The sequence below is a fragment of the Cololabis saira genome, chromosome 19, assembly GCF_033807715.1.
Source record: "Cololabis saira isolate AMF1-May2022 chromosome 19, fColSai1.1, whole genome shotgun sequence".
Lineage (NCBI taxonomy): Eukaryota > Metazoa > Chordata > Actinopteri > Beloniformes > Belonidae > Cololabis > Cololabis saira.
Genome location: NC_084605.1, coordinates 29,161,295 through 29,178,878, shown reverse-complemented (window position 1 = coordinate 29,178,878; position 17,584 = coordinate 29,161,295). Strand labels below are relative to the sequence as shown.

The 17,584-nt window shown below is 42.4% G+C and overlaps 1 protein-coding gene across 3 annotated transcripts in view; it reads left to right on the top strand.

Annotated features, from left to right (window-relative positions):
- ppm1bb (protein phosphatase, Mg2+/Mn2+ dependent, 1Bb) overlaps nucleotides 1-9,667 on the top strand; it is a 30,489-nt gene extending 20,822 nt beyond the window's left edge. The window contains exons 5-7 of one of the 3 annotated variants that reach the window (XM_061708985.1): nucleotides 2,206-2,263; nucleotides 5,168-8,134; nucleotides 8,346-9,667. In XM_061708985.1, coding sequence (XP_061564969.1) covers nucleotides 2,206-2,263; nucleotides 5,168-5,524 — 415 coding nt within the window. In that variant the 3' untranslated portion in view covers nucleotides 5,525-8,134; nucleotides 8,346-9,667. Of the gene's footprint in view, nucleotides 1-2,205; nucleotides 2,264-5,141; nucleotides 8,135-8,345 lie in introns of all 3 variants that reach the window. The other 2 variants (XM_061708984.1, XM_061708986.1) reach the window with 2 other exon arrangements.
- Nucleotides 9,668-17,584: the final 7,917 nt, after the last annotated feature.

Sequence of the window (17,584 nt, the reverse complement as noted above, 5' to 3'; positions counted from 1 at the left end):
CAACCAATTTCAAAATTGCAAGGAGTAGAAGCTTCTGTAGCACTGCAGCTGGGCTCCAATTTGAACTTATTCCAAATTGCACATTTCTTAGGGTGCTTTCACACCTGTCCCGTTTGGAGCAGTTGTTCCGAAACAGGGAGCGTTTCCCCCTAAAGATCGGTTCGTTTGGTATATGTGAACACAGCAATCGCGCTCGGATGCAGCACATAACAAGCGAGCCGAGATCTCCTAGGAGAGGTGGTCTCGGCTCGCTTCCATTCCAGACCTGGAGCGGTGCGTTTGTAGTGTGAACATAATCCACACAGCAACCGACACAACTCCATTCATGTGTGTGTGCTACCGCGGCGCAAGGAGAAGAGTCGGTGCAGCCTCCACCACCTTCTCTCCTATTGGACACAACTTTCTCCCTATTCTCCCTTCTCTCCTATTGGACGTGCCGAGATGTCGCCACGGTGGCACGGTACGGGACGGTGAAATTAATTTTTTTTTGATTCGGGCAGGCAAGCGGGTCCGCTCTTGCACCGCCGTAGCACACACACAATGAATGGGATCGCCGGCGGCTTTGCGCTCTCTCTGTGAAAGGGGCTTTATAGCCATTGTTGTTTTTCCCGGGGTACGGAAGAGGAAACTCCTTCCGCGTTCATTTCTGACCAATGAGAGAACAGATGGTTTGCGCATGGCATTTGTTAACAGCTTTGAACCGCTACAGACGGTTGCCTTGTGAGCACAAGCCCCACAAACGAGAAACGAAACAACTGTATCGATTTAGCCACTGAATCGGAACAAAACAAACGGGCCACAGGTCTGAAAGCACCCTAAAATTCACAGAACCCACTTAACGTTTGCGCTACATTGATGTCAGAAAGTATTGCTAACACTTCAGTAAGGAAAGTAGCTATTGGCTTTACAATTTGTTTATAATTATAATGGGTGCTGTAAGAAAGAGGAAGGAAGTCCATCCCTCCATCTATCCATCCTGCACTTGTCCGAGGTCGGGTCGCAGGGGGCAGAAGCCTAAGCAGGCGAGCCCAGACTTCCCTCTCAACGGCCACTTTGTCCAGCTCGTCTGGGGGGATCCCAAGGCCTTCCCAGGCCAGCCAGGATAGTGCCTGTGGTGTGTCCTAGGTCTTCCCCGGGGTCTCCTCCCAGTGGGACATGCCTGAAAAACCTCCCAGGGGGGCATCCTAAGCAGATGCCCGAGCCACGCCAACTGGTTCGTCTTGACAGGGGGGAGCAGCGGCTCGACTCTGAGCCCCTCCCGGATGGCCAAGCTGCTCATCCTGTTTCGAAGCGAGAGCCCGGGACCACAGTCAATTAATCAGAAGTCGTAGGAGGGATTTTTTTTTTTTATTGTGTAACTCTCCTTCTTCATCCTGACTATAGTCCAGTACAGCCCCAATAAATATTCATTCTAATTACCACATTAGTTAGAATTACCGTATTTTCTGGACTATAAGCCGCTACTTTTTTCATAGGTTTTGAACCGTGCGGCTTATACAAAGGTGCGGCTATTCTGTGGATTTTTCTTCCACCGTTCGGGGGAGTGCCAGCCGGAATTAGAATAAAAACTAAGACAAAATAAATGCAAAGAAGAATACGCTACTTCTTCTTTAGCAGATAGAAGTAGGTAGAAGCAGATTTCAAACAGATAAATAGATAAATAAATACTGGTTATTTTCTCTTGGTTCTGTCCCGTTTTAATCAGCAAAGTTGTTGCCGTGTTAAAAGACACTGTTAGGAAAGGATCTATTTAGGTACAAACATGTACATCATTTACAGTTCAAAATCCTTCCGTACATGTAGTAAATATCTAATCTAACAACATAAATATATGCAGCTTGCATATCTTTTTTTTTTTTTAAATAGAGCGGATACGGCTTATACACAGGTGCGGCTTGTATATCTTTTTTTATTGTTTTTTTAAAAATAGAGCGGATGCGGCTTATATACAGGTGCGGCTTATAGTCCAGAAAATATGGTATATATGAATATTTTTTTATTATTCAATGGGGCTGGGTCAGTGCAAGATGAGTCAGCCGACTTGATCGGAATGGGATAGTACTTATATAAGGTTGTGTTGCCTCTACGACCAGTTCCATTAACATCTGAATCAATATACATTTGCTAAGAATGAATGGAGAATCGTTATATTGGATGTTGTCCATCTCTAAGGAGCTTACTGTGCGTCTGGTTTTATGTTCGCAGACGAAGTGTGATCGAGGCAGTGTACAACAGGCTGAATCCTCACCGAGAAGAGGAAGGGGTGAGTGTAATGCTTTCTGAAGCCTTTTAGTTTCTCAAACTGTTCATCCTCCCTCAGGATGACCTCATGAAGGGACATTACCCCACACAAGGGCACTTTTTTGGTGTATGAGCACGTATGTGTGAGAGAAATGTGTGGAGGATTGAACAAATTTAATAATTTTGGTAAAGCTTAGTGAAACTCAGTGGATCCATGTTCAAAAGCATCAACGTCCTGTGTCAATTTTACAATTTTCCTTGATATGGGACAGTAGGACCGTGGTAAACCTGAACTCTTCAGCATTGTGTGCTTTTCCTTCAAACCCCTTGCTTAGAGTGCCTAAGTCTCCATCGACCTTGTCTGCAAAGCATTTTGAATTTCATGACAGGAAACCCACCCACATTGAATCTTTAGAATAAATCCTGTAAATTATGTCAACTGTTTGCTTCATTTTACTAATAAAATAGATGACAGAGTCAACATAAAGGCTGTAAAAACCAAAGCCAACAGTCCACTGTTGGGAGAGACTGAACATCTTAACATTAGTTGTAATTTTCACTTTGTTCAGGTCTTTCATTGACATCCATCTCATTGGTTATTCAATGTAATGTTGGAGTTCTAACAGACACAAAACTAAAATCAACTGTTTATTAATTTATGATATATTAAATCTTAATAAATCACAATAAACAACTTATAATGACTATGATAATAAAGATAACAGGAACTGATCTTGGACTATGTTGTGCATTAAAAACTGAACTAATGGTGAATTGACTCTTAAATTACTTTCATTTATGTTTTTTTTGTTGTTTTTTTAACCTATTGTTTTCTGGTTTCATTAAGATGCACTATAACATATCAACTACTGCTCCCATCTGTGCCACAGAGTCTACGTCAGTTATAGTTGCACTTTTGGCTTCGTGGTGTCTTTACGAGCTTCTTGTTTGCCCAGACGACAAGAAGAGACAGAGAAGGAGGGATCTTGCATCTTCACGGTTTTTCACGCCAATTTCACGTGTCAGGGTCTCAACACCCTCGGGTGCACTCACACTAGGTATTCTCTACCATGCCCAAGCACGACTGACCCCTAAAGTTTGGCTTATTTGATCAGTAGGACTGCTCTTATGCTGTAGTCTAGCGCTGCTCAGTAGCTGGTTTCAAGAGGTCTGCTTGGGCATGGTAAGGTTACATGGATGCGGTGGAGGACGGTCACACAGCATGTGCATGGCATGTAGATGCAGCGGTTCCCGGTGACGGTAATTTAACAACAAAGCAACGTGAAAGGCCTTTCAGATAGGACACGAAGGGTGCAGCACTTTACTCCAGAACCCATTAACATGAAGCTGGATTTGGTGATGTAATACATCCCTGATGATTTAGTAGACTTACGTTTTTTTTTTTTTTTTTTTTTTTTAATATTTTTATCCTGATTTTTTCCCCCATTATATCACCCAGTGCTCCTACCTAAGTGACAGTCCTGGGCAGTGCCATAGTAGACTTACTGTGACTTAAAGAGGAAAACTTGGGTGTTGAAAGAAATCTCCTACAACTTACAACGTATATTTAAAAAGTGGAGGAAAAGTGTTTTTTTTTCTTTTATTTTGAAATTATTTTTTTCTTTTGATGCAATCGGGCTGTAAAGCTTCTCCTGACTCCAGAAGTAAACCTGAAAGAATACAACTGCAGCTCCAAGATGAATCTAAAAACGCTCAACTCGGCATCAACTCGGCATCAACTCACACATCCTCGTCATCTTTGCTGCAGCTTCCTCAGTGACGAGTAGAAAGCTATTCCGTCTCAGTGACTCGACAAAAGTAGTTAACGCCTGCTAACCACTTCCTGGAGAGCTCATTGGTCGCCTAGCAGCTAGCGCCTTACCTAGATGCGATTTGGGCCTTACTCTCCCGTGCTGCTCCCCAACCTCTGCAGTGAGTGCAGCACGTGCCGCCCACTATCTGAAAGGCCGATAATGCAGAAGTTCAAAGATTCAAAGGTTGTATCTAACCAGAAGATATTGATTAAAAGAAAATCACATGATTAAGAGGTTTTTTCCTGGTTCACAGGAGAAACAGAGCTGCATAATCACAACATCTAAAGCTTCACCAGATTCAGAACTGTGTGTACACAGCAGGAAATCCACAGCTGTCTGTATGAGGAATGTTTGAGGTCCAGCTTTTTAAAGGAACACCTGTAACGGCCCACGCTGTTTGTACAAATGTCTTTATTCTGAATATGAAACAGATGTTTGGTCCTAAAGCTAATTCTTTGTTTCTGTGTCTGTACGAGGCCTGTGTGATGTAGATTTCTCTTATCTGCTCCGTCCACTGGGTATCTCTGCAACCGACAATGTTTAGTCCAAAAATATGTTACTGTGTATATGTGTCTTGATAAATCTCCCTTAAATGAGAAACAAAGATCAAAACAAAGTAGTCTCTGCAGGAGAATCGCTTTTTATCCTCACCTTTGCTATATGCTGTTTTCCAATCACGTGCCTACCCATGCAAAGCTTCTTCCGCTAACCCCAAACGCTCCTATGAGTCAGTCTGTAGATGCAGGTAGGATGAGGTTAAACAGCCCTCAAGGGTGAGTGTGAGGATGTTTAACAAAAAAAAAACTTGTCTCTTTGTTGTATTAATGTCAGCCAAGTCTTTACTTGCAGGCAGTTTTATCTGGACTGTGTGGCTCTAGTGTTCCCCCCCTCAACCCCCCCCCCGTTACACCGCTTAGCAAATATAACAAGAGTTGGTGACGGGCTCAAAGGTGGCATTTTGCCGGCCCATCCGAGTGACGTCGACACACTCGGCTGTACTAGAATTTTGCGTGTCGGTGATGGGAACATTGTGCCGCTGCTTGTTGGATGTATGCTCGTGTGTTTGATCATGGAGCCTGTCTGCAGAGTCTGACCCTGGCGTGTCACCTCAGGCCCGTGCGGGGGGAGAGGAGGAGGAGGAGGAGAGTGAGGAGGGAGGTGGCACCACGGCGGCTCATCTCCTGGAGGCTTTGCGGCAGTTCCGCCTGCACCACCGGGGGCAGTACCGCACGGTGCTGGAGGAGTCCCTGGCCGCCTACCACCTGCGGGGGGAGAGTGCCGTCGAGGAAGCAGGAGAAAGCAGAAGGCCCCGCGACGACGGAGACGGCGACGGCGGCGATGACGACGCGGGACGGCAGCAGCCCGCCTCCCCTCCCTCTCCCCCCTCGCCCCCGCCCTCACCTTTCACTGCAGAGCCGGAGGCCAGTCAAGATACGCCCGCACCCGAGTCCGATACCTCCTCTGGCTGAGCACACCCCCCCTCACCCTTTCATCCCACTCTAGAGATATGTCAAATGTTATATGATCTCCCACCTTTCTTTCCTCTTCACAGAACTAGAACGGGCACTCTGGCCATCCAACGCTCTTTTATGATTAATCACTTACTTGTTAATTCAAAACTAAAATGGCCTCTGTCTCTTCAAATTCTGTCTCCCAACACTCACACTGTATCATTCCTGCCAAATACTGAGAACTCTTTCTTTTTTCTTTTTTCTTTTTACACTCCTCCACCTTTGCTTGGATGATTTGCTTCCCAATCACGCTGGTCACTTTTAGAACTTGACCACTCTTAACATTTACATCACCAATCATAATTCGATCATTTAGTATTATGTTCAAAAGTGGTGGGTGAAGCAAACTGACCCCTGCTTTATATGGCTGACATTTTCCAGTATTTGCTTCTGGCTGATTCCCTGCCCCTCCTCTTCCTCTTAGCCCCCCCCCCCGTCCCCGTCCCCGTCCCCGTCCCCCCTCCCCGCCTCATCCCACTCCCGCTTACAGTGGATGACCTGACAAAGAACAGGAGCGGAGACACTGAACTGCAGCTGTACAAAGTACTGCATTGTTTCCAGGCCTGCTCCATCTACGGACTCAGAACACGCTGGTTTATGTTTATGTATGTATGTATGCACATGTGACCGTATGAGTCTGAGTGACTGAGAGAGGAGCCAATCATCAGTCCTGTTTCTCTTTTTGTAATACTCTGGACTGCACCCACGTATCTGCCAGCGACGTAAGGTGCTTCTGAACAGTCTGGGCACTGAAAAATGTTGCTTCTGCATTTCTGAACGGAGCCTCGCAGGATTCGGCAGGTTGCGATATGTGATCCAGGTCGGTGGTGTTCAGGTGGATGTCATGTGTGGAGGCTACATGAGATTCAAAGCAACAAAAACAAAAATCTTTTTATCAAAAATGCAATAATTTGAACTGCAGCTTAGATTGTTCTTTTTCTTTTTGTACAGTGTAGCTTATATTTGTAATGCGTTAGTATGAGAGCGGTAGGAGCTTGTATTGGAAACAGATGTCAGTAGCAGGATGCCGTTGTCGGCCTTCATTTCAAAGCACATTGTAGCTTAAGAGCAGCTATTAAAGGTTGAAAGTCAAGCTGAGTTGATCTGAATCTGACAACTTAGTTTTTTAAGAAGAAAAAGGAGCTTCACTTGAGATATTATTATTGAACGCTTATTGCAGGTAGCAACGTTCTTTCTTACAGAAACATCCCCACTTTTTTTTTTTTGTCAAATATACCTCCACTTGACAAACTAATGAATGTCAACATCCTAAAAAGTTTCATGTAACAGTTCTGCATAACCTTTAGAGTGCAATGTTTGTGTTTTCTTGCTTATTATGGTATATATTCACATCCTCACTTGTATTAATCATATGAAAGACGACTATAGAGATGCCCTCAGTAGTAATACAGATCTGTCGTAAACTCTTGATCTGAAGTTGAAGAGCCTTGCAGGACATATTCATTCATTAATTACAAAAAAAAAGAAGCTACTCTTGATCAAAATGATGGACTCTTCAGTTGTCGCCCTGTTTTACTCACACATCCAGTCATACTTGTCAATGTCTGTCTGCATCGAAGCGGGGCTCTCGAGTCCAGGCTTGAATTTAACGGCTACATGTCTGTACTGTGGCTTTCTGAGTTTCATGACTGGATAAAAGCTCAAATATGACACATGTGATACCTCGCAGGTTAAGACCACGCTTCTTCAGAACAACGCCATCTTAAATCTCTCTGACCGTTCCGTTGAAACGGACGGCTCGACCCACAGCGTTCTTTAAAAGTACCCAGAGGGAGGTTATGGGTCTGTACCTGGTGGCTGTGGTAATGGATGTACGGCACTTATGATTTTCAACATTTTTAAGGCACTTGAAAAGAAAAAACGAGAGGCGAAGTTATGCAAAGCACTGTGTATGTGTGCGTATGTATGAGTTGTATTTGGTTTTTGTGTGGACAAATCAGTACTGCAAGTAACAAATGAACAAATAAAAAAGAGATTTGAAGTATAATGGTATGATTTTTGTCAGCCGGATGAGTATTTGTCTGTAAACTTCTGTTGTAGCCTCTTGTCCTTTGTCATATCAGTCACATTGCTTGTTTATAGATCAGGGCTGTAACAGGACACAAAAAAGCTAAAAAAATTCACTCAAAACATTGAATTGAAAGATGGCATTAAAATATCATGGCAATCTGATGACATCTGCCACGGGGTCAACCCCTGACACTTACTGAAACGGCGCCGTGTCCTCACTCCGCTCTGTGTGGCCTGTACGTGTCTTTGTGGCCTGTGAAGTTTTTTGGAAACAGTCAAAGCAAAGTCCAAGTCCTTATTTCTTTCCTCGCTGTTCTCTGTCAGCTTGAAGCTTTAATCCCAAAGTTTTCTTTTTGACCACTTGTCTACTGTAAAACAATAGTGGTGGTGTGTGAAGCCTATAAACACCTGCTACTGTGTTTTTTTTGAGCTGGCAACGACGAGTGAGAGAGAAGCTGCTTAGATGCTAGGGACTCCATTCTCTCCATTCCTCTCCTGTTTTTCAGCCTGACAGCTGGCCTCGTGATTCTCTGTAAGGTGAGTCATCTGAGGTTCTGGTTGTGTGAACTCACAGGCTGGTGGCAGCGCAACATCACCGTCTTCCTCCATTCCCCATTCAGTACCAGTAGATTGTGAACAGGAGGGAGGTTCTGACTTTGCTATCAGTGAAAGTAAATATTGTGTAGTGAAAGTTACAACACTAATAAACATCTGTCCCTGTCTCTTTCTCTTTATCCCCCTCCCCCAGAGTGCTGGTGAGCTAGATGACCCCTGGTAGCCATGGCAACAGCTCCCGTCTCCTCCTCAGGATCCATGCATCCACCCAGAGGAGGAGTGTCTCTCCTTTGCGCCATGTCTTTCTCCATTCAAAGAGGACATGTGGTGTGTGCTGGAGTGCGTGAGTGTGCGTATGTTGGTTGTGTGTGCGTGAGTGCGCGCGCGTGTGTGCGTGTGTGTGTGTGTGTGTGTGTGTGTGTGTGTGTGTGTGCTCGCAGCAGTGGGACAAAGACTATAACAACTAAAACACATGCATACTGCTTTAAACCAGGATGAAAAGCTGAATCACTTTTCAGAAATATCCAGATTTTATGGACTGAAGCGTTGTGATGGTAGAGACGATTTTTACCGTTGAGGTGTTTTTTTTGTTGTTATTTTTCTTTCCTTGAATGTTAACATTGAACACCTGACTTCACAATGACATGAGGACCTATTGTGCACGTATGTTTGCCGGCGTGCGAGAGAGTTTGTGTGTGAAAGTTTCAATGAGGGCCAAGAGGACGTATAAGGTCCATACGGACTCTGTATTTAACTCTTCTTCTCCTGGACTTGTTTTTTTTTTCTTTCTTTTTTTTTTTGTGCTCTGAGTCTGATAACTGCCTAATATCCTTGCTTCTTCCCTCTTTAAAAACACACACACACACACACTCTCTTACACAAACATACAGACACATAAGTACCCTCCCCCACTTCCACCTGTGCACGTATGTGATGTGCCACCGGCGCAGGGCACTGCACGAGGACTCTGGTTCTTCATGTGCAACTACGTGGTTCTCCGATCATCCAACGGTTGACACTGACTGAACCTGAAGGACCTCCGGACTCTGATTTGACTCCTGCTGAGAAGTGGAAATGATTTGAATTTGAATTTTGTTTGTTGATACTATTGGGATGACGACGATGATAATCACGATGGGGGACATTGGGAGGTTACCGCTGCGGAGCCGAGTGCGAGTGGGACTCATGGCTTTGGAGTGACGGGTCGGCTGGGCGAGGGGGCGCGTTTGTTGCATCACTGGTTGGACTTTCTGTATGAAGAGTGTAAGCCTCAGCATCATCGCGGTTGGAGGTGCACATGACAGCAGACTGTCCCAACAGAGGCAAGGTTTTCATTTTTTAAATGTTGTCCATGAGGTTACTAGCTGCTCGCTGTGTAGAGTGAGTGAACTCCCTGTTTTAACCCTGTTCCTGGTTCTCAGACTGCATTGGTAATGTTTGTATTGCTGTTGTTTGATTGCACTCACATTTGATTACAGAAAGCGTCTATATATGAAATAAAATACCTGCCAAGGGCCCCGTGGTGGCTGTTGTATTTTAATGCAAGAAGTCACATGGTGTCTATATGTTTCTGTGTGTCCTCTTGAGGTCTGCCACAACGAGCAGATTTACTGTCCCAGCCAAGGCGCCGTGCGCTCACAAATCCTTAACGGCTAAACTGTTACCAAAATGGGTCCCGCCAATTCATGTCTATTAAGTTCCCTGCAGTTGTAGCACCAGGAATTAATGTAAAATCACAAATGAGCAGAAATGTGATTAATTTAGCACAAGTTGTATCGGCCTGGATGTGAGTAGAGGTTAAATTGGCTCCTTTAAACTCAGATCTGAAAAAAAAGCTTCTTACTGAGTCTCTGACTAATGACGTCCATCCTCACAAGTGTCATAAAACTCCACTGTCTCTTACGCGTTATGGTTCAGGATTGGGAAGCACATGAGTGAAGAAGAGTGATTAAAGACCAATATTTAGACAATATTAAACCTTTTTAGATGTTGCTAACAGCCCTCCATCACTAGAGTCTGCTGTCCACATCATGATGTCTCTAATCAGGATTGTGAATAATAAACCTGTGGCTCACTGCTTCCATGCCACTTGGGGATATTAACAGCATTTTGATTAGCAGGGGTCAAGGGTCACCACCTCGGTCCTTTCAACCCTCGTGTCTGGGTAGGATGTACTGACTCGGGGAAAGCCCTGCTCCGAACCACCTGGTGGCAGCAGTGCACCACTTTCACTGTTTTCCAACCATCAATAAATGTAAGGAAGAAGACGATGGCTATGCTGAAGAGAAAGAAAACGGAGTACAAACGAGATCAACTTTGAAGGAGCCGAGATGGTTGCTGGGTTTCTGTTTGCTGTGTGACTTTACGGCAGTCGTGGCGATGAATGAAAAGCGACAACTCGTACTTAGAGGATACGGGGAGCAACTGAACAACATCAATCAGTGGCGCTTTAATAAAAGTATAAACATAGTTGGTTCATCCTGCCCTCCAAACCTCAACAAACATGGCTCCAGCATGGCCGGCCTCTGATGGAGAGGGAAGAAGGGAGGAGCTAGCTGTCCATGTTTTGCTGCTATTTTGTTGAAATACATACAGATATGACGTAATCCGGATATCACACACCTAGTATGAGTGCCTAACATCGTGTAATGGGATCTTTTATTACGTTTCAAGACCTGGTTCAGTAGGAAGTTTCCAGTGGTTGACAGTAACTGAGTAAATTTACTTGAGTACTGTACTTAAGTACATATCCAGAGGATTTGTACTTTACTTGCGTATCGATTTCTTTGGTACTTATTACTCTTACTTGAATACATTTCCAAGACAAATATTTTTACTTTTACTCGAGTAAATTTCTAGGAAGGCTGAAAAGTACTCGTTACTTTCAGGTCTGCTCTTTTTTCTTCTTCCCTAAAATCCTATTGGACACAAGCTGTTTTTGTCAAAGGAGGAGACCTATCACAGTGCACGCTCTCCACTGGGATGTACGGAAAGCGGAAATACGTCAAGCCTCCTCAAAACGATACCGCCAAAGTAGCCTGCGTTTGTCAAGACAGAGCCGCAACAAGTCAAGACAGAGCCGCAACAACGGCTACAACATTGAGTTATTGAAAGCAGAGATGTAGTTTTTTGTAAAGCAGTGGTCTTTGAGGGGGATCCAGACTTAGTTGGATGGTGCAGGTTCATTTGGTTTCAGTTCATGATTGTTAATAAACTCTGCATCATCTGCTGTCCTCTTATAATCCCATTCATTTGATTTGTTTTTGGTGTTTCTGCAGGTTTTATATAACATTGTGGTTCTAAAAGCAGCACAACAGTGCAGCTGGTTTCAAAGAGTTAATTCTCAGAAACAAGAGTTAAAAGATCCTTAAATTAATTTAGAAAAAATATAGTAATTTACTGATGTGGAAAATAAGAAATTTACTCTTACTTTTACTTAAAGTAAATTTAAAAGCATTTACTTTTGGATACATAAGTACCTTTAAAAGCAAGTACTTTTCTACTCTTACTCGAGTAATATTTTGACTGAGTTACTTTTACTTGTAACGGAGTAAATTTTGACCAGTAGTATTTGTACTCTTACTCAAGTACTGGGGTCGAGTACTCTGTCCACCTCTGGAAGTTTCTGAAAGTGCACATGATAATATGTGTAACCTTGGAAAAGTTTACATCTGCAAATCCATCATGATTATTGTTATCTATATATAATCATCTATAATGTTAAAACTACCTTCATGAGTTTTACTGAGTATAAAACACAAGTGTGACTTTAAGTTACTTGGTGATGAACGAAAATACCAGATAAACTAAAACAGCCCTCTCCGCCAAAGTAGTTTTGGCAGAAGTGCAGCCTCCGCCAAAACGAAGGGATCAGAACATTTGTTGGACCATTCTGTGCTTTGCTGCTTCTCTGCTATACTCCATGAAACTCACCTCGGTGGGTGTTTCCCTATCCAACAATGAAGCAGAGAGCTCGAACGCCACCGTGTCAGGGTCTCTCCTGAAATGGTGACCTGATGGCTCACGTAGATGAACAGACTCACCAGAATGCACTCAGGTAAAGCCTCATGGATTTCTGTCTCATACTTGGTTTTCAAAATTCAAATCTGGAGCGAAGTGGTGACAATTGATCTCCGGTGCATCTGCAGATGAAGTCGTGTAGAGATTAGTGAAATTTACTGTGACAGCTTTCTGCTTGATCTTCACAAATGTATTTGGTCTGATAAAAAAAAACACAACATTTGACACCAACATACATCCCTGTACACACACACACACACACACACACACACACACTACCCCTGTCTAATCTGTCACTCTGTCATAATTTGATCATAATCCCTAATCATAATCACATCGTATCTTAAAGGTGTTCTCAATCTGGTGTTGGATTATGCGATTGCTGTGTGTGTGTGTGAGGGTGAATAAGCGATCCAAATACATATGAGCGGTAAATTTAATTTGATGATGGCGGGTGGGGCACAAAGTGTGCCGCTTGTGCACCCACAGAATCCACTTTAAGCCTGATATTACAAAACAATAGACAGACACTGACCTGTTAAAATTGTTTGGACACCCCAGTTTAATTCATGTTTAATCTCTTCCACTTGAATTTGTTTTTACAGAAGCACAATGAACTTGGAAAAACAAGATGAGTCCAAGAGGCTCAGGACGGCATAGTTTTGACATCGACACTAATGACGGTTATGTAGATCAGCCACAATAAATATTAGGCGTACTCATTTTTTTTCCCTTGTCCACTTTAAATGTCTACCAACTGTTCCAAAATGATAAAAAGGAAAAATATTGACTAATTTCACCTAATTTAAGTAGAAACACTCGATGTACAAAATTAGCATTGACACATTGACACATTTGTGGGCACGCCTTCGATTAAAGAGAGAAAACAACACAAAAGTTTTCTCTAGGCGCTTTCCAGAGACCCAGAACATAAACCCCCGAGCAATTATTACATAAACAATGGCAGGTAAAAACTCCCCTAGTGGGAGAAAAGCCTTAAGCCAAACAATGGCAAGTAAAACTCCCCTTTAGGAGGGAAGAAACCTTGAGCAGGACCTGGATCATAAGGGGGGACCCTCCTGCCGGAGGCAAATAACTAAATCATTGACTAAAATCAGACATTGCTTTTGAATTGTGCTTCAATAGAATCATTAAAAAAAGACAACTAATGAAACTGGACTGGATAAAAAGGATCCCTCATCTTAATATTTTTTGCATAAGCTTTTGAGTCGATCACTGAAATCCAGTAATTTCTGTAACCTTCAATGAGACTGTGGACATGTGGACGGTTGGTTTGGTCCTTTCCTCGTGATCAACCTGCCCCAGCTGTCTTGGGTTCGAAGGGTTTCTTCTCCAGACTGGATGTTTCAGCTCTTTCCACAGGTGTTCAGTAGGATTTAGATCAGGACTCATGGAGGGCCACTTCAGACTCATCTAACGCTTTGTTTTTAGCCACCCTCGGCTGTTTTTAGCTGAGAGTTTTGAGTCATTAGTTTTCTGACACTGCATTGTGGTCCAAAAAGCTTTGAAAGTCTTGAGATTTCATCGTAACCCTGCACAGTTTAAGACACCCCTGTGTCACATGCAACAAAGCAACCCCGGTAAATGACTGAACCTTCTTTTCCTTCAGTGTTTTCGTTTTGCTTCTGCTAACATAAAGCAATAGGTGACTTGCCATGTTGCTATTTTTTTTCTCTCATCAGTCCAAAAGAAGCATCGTGGCTTGCCAGTGTGCATTTTGACAAATTATTTTTAATCTTTTCTAGGAGTACCAACTCATTTCTTCAGGCCACTTTAATTTGCTTTCTTATTTTATGAACCACAATTCAAATATCTGGTTTTCATTGGTCAGTTTTCAGTGAATTAATTAAAATAGCATTTGTCACTTTCAAGCTATGTTAGTGATCTTTGTGAGTTTGCCTTTCCTTTATTGTACCAGCAAACTAGTTGACTTAAGAAAAAGTTATCGCAATGGACGTGCCTCTCTTTCTTTCTCCTTTTCTGTACCTACATTACATAACCTAATCTTGTTTCCATATTAAAAAAAAATCAGGGTCCCAGAATACCACACAGTAAATGAGTTGCAGGACTTCTTTGCATATCTTTGTTCTGACTCTGGTCCTGTTTTATTGGCCTTTTACTAGAAGCATTACTATTAACAATGTTGACTGTAAGTTTGTTATTTAAAATAAAATAAATTATCTTCCAGAAAAAAATGGGATTATGTGCAAATGTTTGGAAACCACTGGAAGCATTCTCTTAATATTTCATCTAGGTGAAAGTGGTACAAAGACAACATATCCAATGTTGAAACTGAAGAGTTCTTTCAGCGTTTTCCTTCAGGGCAGGTCACCCGTTTCCATCTGTTCCTGTCTTCCTCTTCCTCTGTCACACCAACCAACTCTGTATCCTCTTTTTCCACATCCAGAAGCCTCTCCCTTTCTCCTCACTAACATCTCCATCTGCACAGCCAATCTATGACTATTCACTATCCCCCTCTTTTTGTGTCCAAAGCATCTCAGTTTAGCTTCTTACTTTGTCTCCAAGACATCAGACCCTGACTGTTTAATCCCATCATTCCTTGTCATCCCGAGAGAAAATCTTATCTTAATCAATATGACTTAACCATTTTCTCCCCCTTAGTTTAACCTGTTGACACCTGATATATGAAATAATAATGCACAGGAAATTTTACATATTATTTATAATACATTGAAATAAAAGAAACTCTTAATTCTGTCTTTAACAATCACAATTTTTTTTTTGTATCACTTTTAATACATTGGGTAATTTTATTTATCTATTTATTGTATATATTTTTCAGAATTTTTTAAATTGTTTAATTTCCTTATTAATATTGTTTTGATCCCGGGGTTGGTGCAGAGGTCTCAGAAGGGTTTGTACAGTATATGTGCTACATCAGGGGCTTAATATGTCCGTTAAGTTGATTGGTAATTCTAAATTGACTGTAGGTGTGAGTGTGTGTGATTGTTCATCTGGTTTGTGTCCAGGGAAGCCCCGCCTCTTCCCCGGTGACAGCTGGGATAGGCTAAAGCTCCGCTCCCAGCCCTGAACAGGATGAAGAAAATAGATGGATGAATTCAGAGAATTTGGAGAAATCTCTGTACACATGGGACACGGCAGAAATCTGTACTGAACGCTCCTGATCCTCGGGCACTCTGGAGACACCGCATCTAAAGCAGACACAATGTTGTCATAAAAATAACTGTGTGGGCTCAACAGAATCTCTGAAAAGCGATGTGAGTCACGAGTGCCTTTGCTGCATCCATCAGCGCTAGTTTGAAACTCTCCAGTGCAAAGACAAGATATGGTTAATAAGATTCAGTAAAGTTGCTTCTCGTGTATGAGCTCTTTTGAAATTTGCTGCCGCCATGCATTCATGACTACTAAATAAGTTTAAAAAGCATTTCGGGCCAAAGGTTAAGGTGTTCTGTTTTAAGCACATTTTATGGAAACATCTTGGTGTCCAGAAGCTGAATTGTGCTAACTTGATTGGTCTTATCATTTTTGTCCTTGTGCCACAAAGAAGTCCATATATTATGCTTCTTTTTTTTTTTTTGTGGTCAAATACCTCAGAAGTTATTGGACAGATTTGTCAGAACTAACATCCAGAACCAATATCAAGGCTCTTATCACTCGCTCTCCACAACCTTAGGCGGAAGTGATTTTGTTAAGACATCATGTTTCAAACTTAACACCTCTCTTGTGCATTTAAATTTAATTCAGCCAACGAGCGCTCCAAGAGGAGCACTCTGGGTAATATATTATACCGACAGGCCTCCAAAATCCTGTGTTGATGTGTGTCTGAGCTGGAATGATGAGTGCGTGCTTGTGTGTCTAAGCATATGATTTTGAGTGGAGTAATTTAGCAGATGAGCGGCTGGCCATTGTTAGAGGGATAATCTGGCTCTTGCTGCTCAGATAGGTTAACATCCAGCAGATTAGTCCAGATTACCCCCAACCACACCAGACACGACAGGCGCTCCCGCCTCCTCCCTCATGCCTCCCCCTTTTTTTCTCCCTCAATCCACCCTCCCCTCTCAGCTTTCCTCCTCTTTTCACTCATTCTGATCCCAACTTCATTTTGGTTTATCCTCTCTTAGCCTTTTTTAATTCCTGCACCCTCATCCCTTTTACTTTCTGCCTCCACAATCAATGTATCTCTGCGGTCCAGTTACCAATCTCTTTCCTTATCTTTTATTTATTTCAATGTCCGCACTGGGATTGCAACCATTTTACAAAGTTATTTAACAGCCCCCTTAAACAGTAGGTGTCCTTGGACCGTATGTTGTGTTTTTGCTCTGCACTAATATGCTGTGGAATTTGTTTCTATGGTAACAGAGGAAAATCGCGCAATCCAGCATGTAGTAGACCTTGTGTTGAGGGGTCTATGCCAATAAGTGTTTCTTTCCAAAACCAGTACTATAAGTGAATGATTTAGGTTTAGTTAGTACTCACTAATGACCCACAGTGGTCAGTTAACTCTGCCATGTTGCAGATGAAGTTATGGTTTCCTTTCCAGAACTCCAAATTTGGAGAGGAAATTATTTAAATGAGGCATAAAAAGAGATTTCATTTGCCAAGCTTTGTGGCATAAAGCCTGGGTTAAAGTTTCCACTTCACACCTCTGCATGTGACGTGTGTGTGAAGGAAGAAATTCTCCATTCCTGCAAATCTATTTGTGATGGCAGATGAAGACATTATCAGAACAACGTGATTGCCAAAACATGCATAAATGACAGGTTTTTCATTTTATTTGGGTTTTTAGTTGATTTGTGTTAATAGACATCTGACATAAGTAACCTTTTATGTCAACAATCCACCTTTTCTCCTCTGTGATGTGTATTTGTAAGTCTCTAGCCAACAGTTATTAGTCACGGAGATGTCATTGATAACATTTCTGTGGTTACAGGTGGTTACAGGCAGAAAAAGATTTAATCTTAAGTTTGAAGTATTTAATTTCAAGTGGAAAGATATTCAGTCAAAAAAACATTTTTTTTAACCATTTTAAAGGAATTTGCATGAAACCAAAACCTTTTTCAAGCCTTGAAAACATAATTAAAATTCCTGCATTTTCAAGCCATTCAAGGACTTGCACGAACCCTGAAAATGTGGAAGACAATCCTGAAGCACCAACAACAAGAACATTTGAATGCAGTTAAACTTAAGTCTGATGACACTGGTATGAGAGCAGGGGATTGTTGCTTAAACTCCTCACACGTTTTTGCTCTTTTGCATCGATCTTGGTAGACTGCTTCAGTCATTACTGAAATGAACTGGTTGTGTTTGTTTGTAGGTTTAACTGGATCCTCTGATTCATTCACTAAATTGACACGAGTCTTGAAGAGTATTGAAAATCTAAAGTTCGAGTCCCACGCGGGGTGGAGGTTG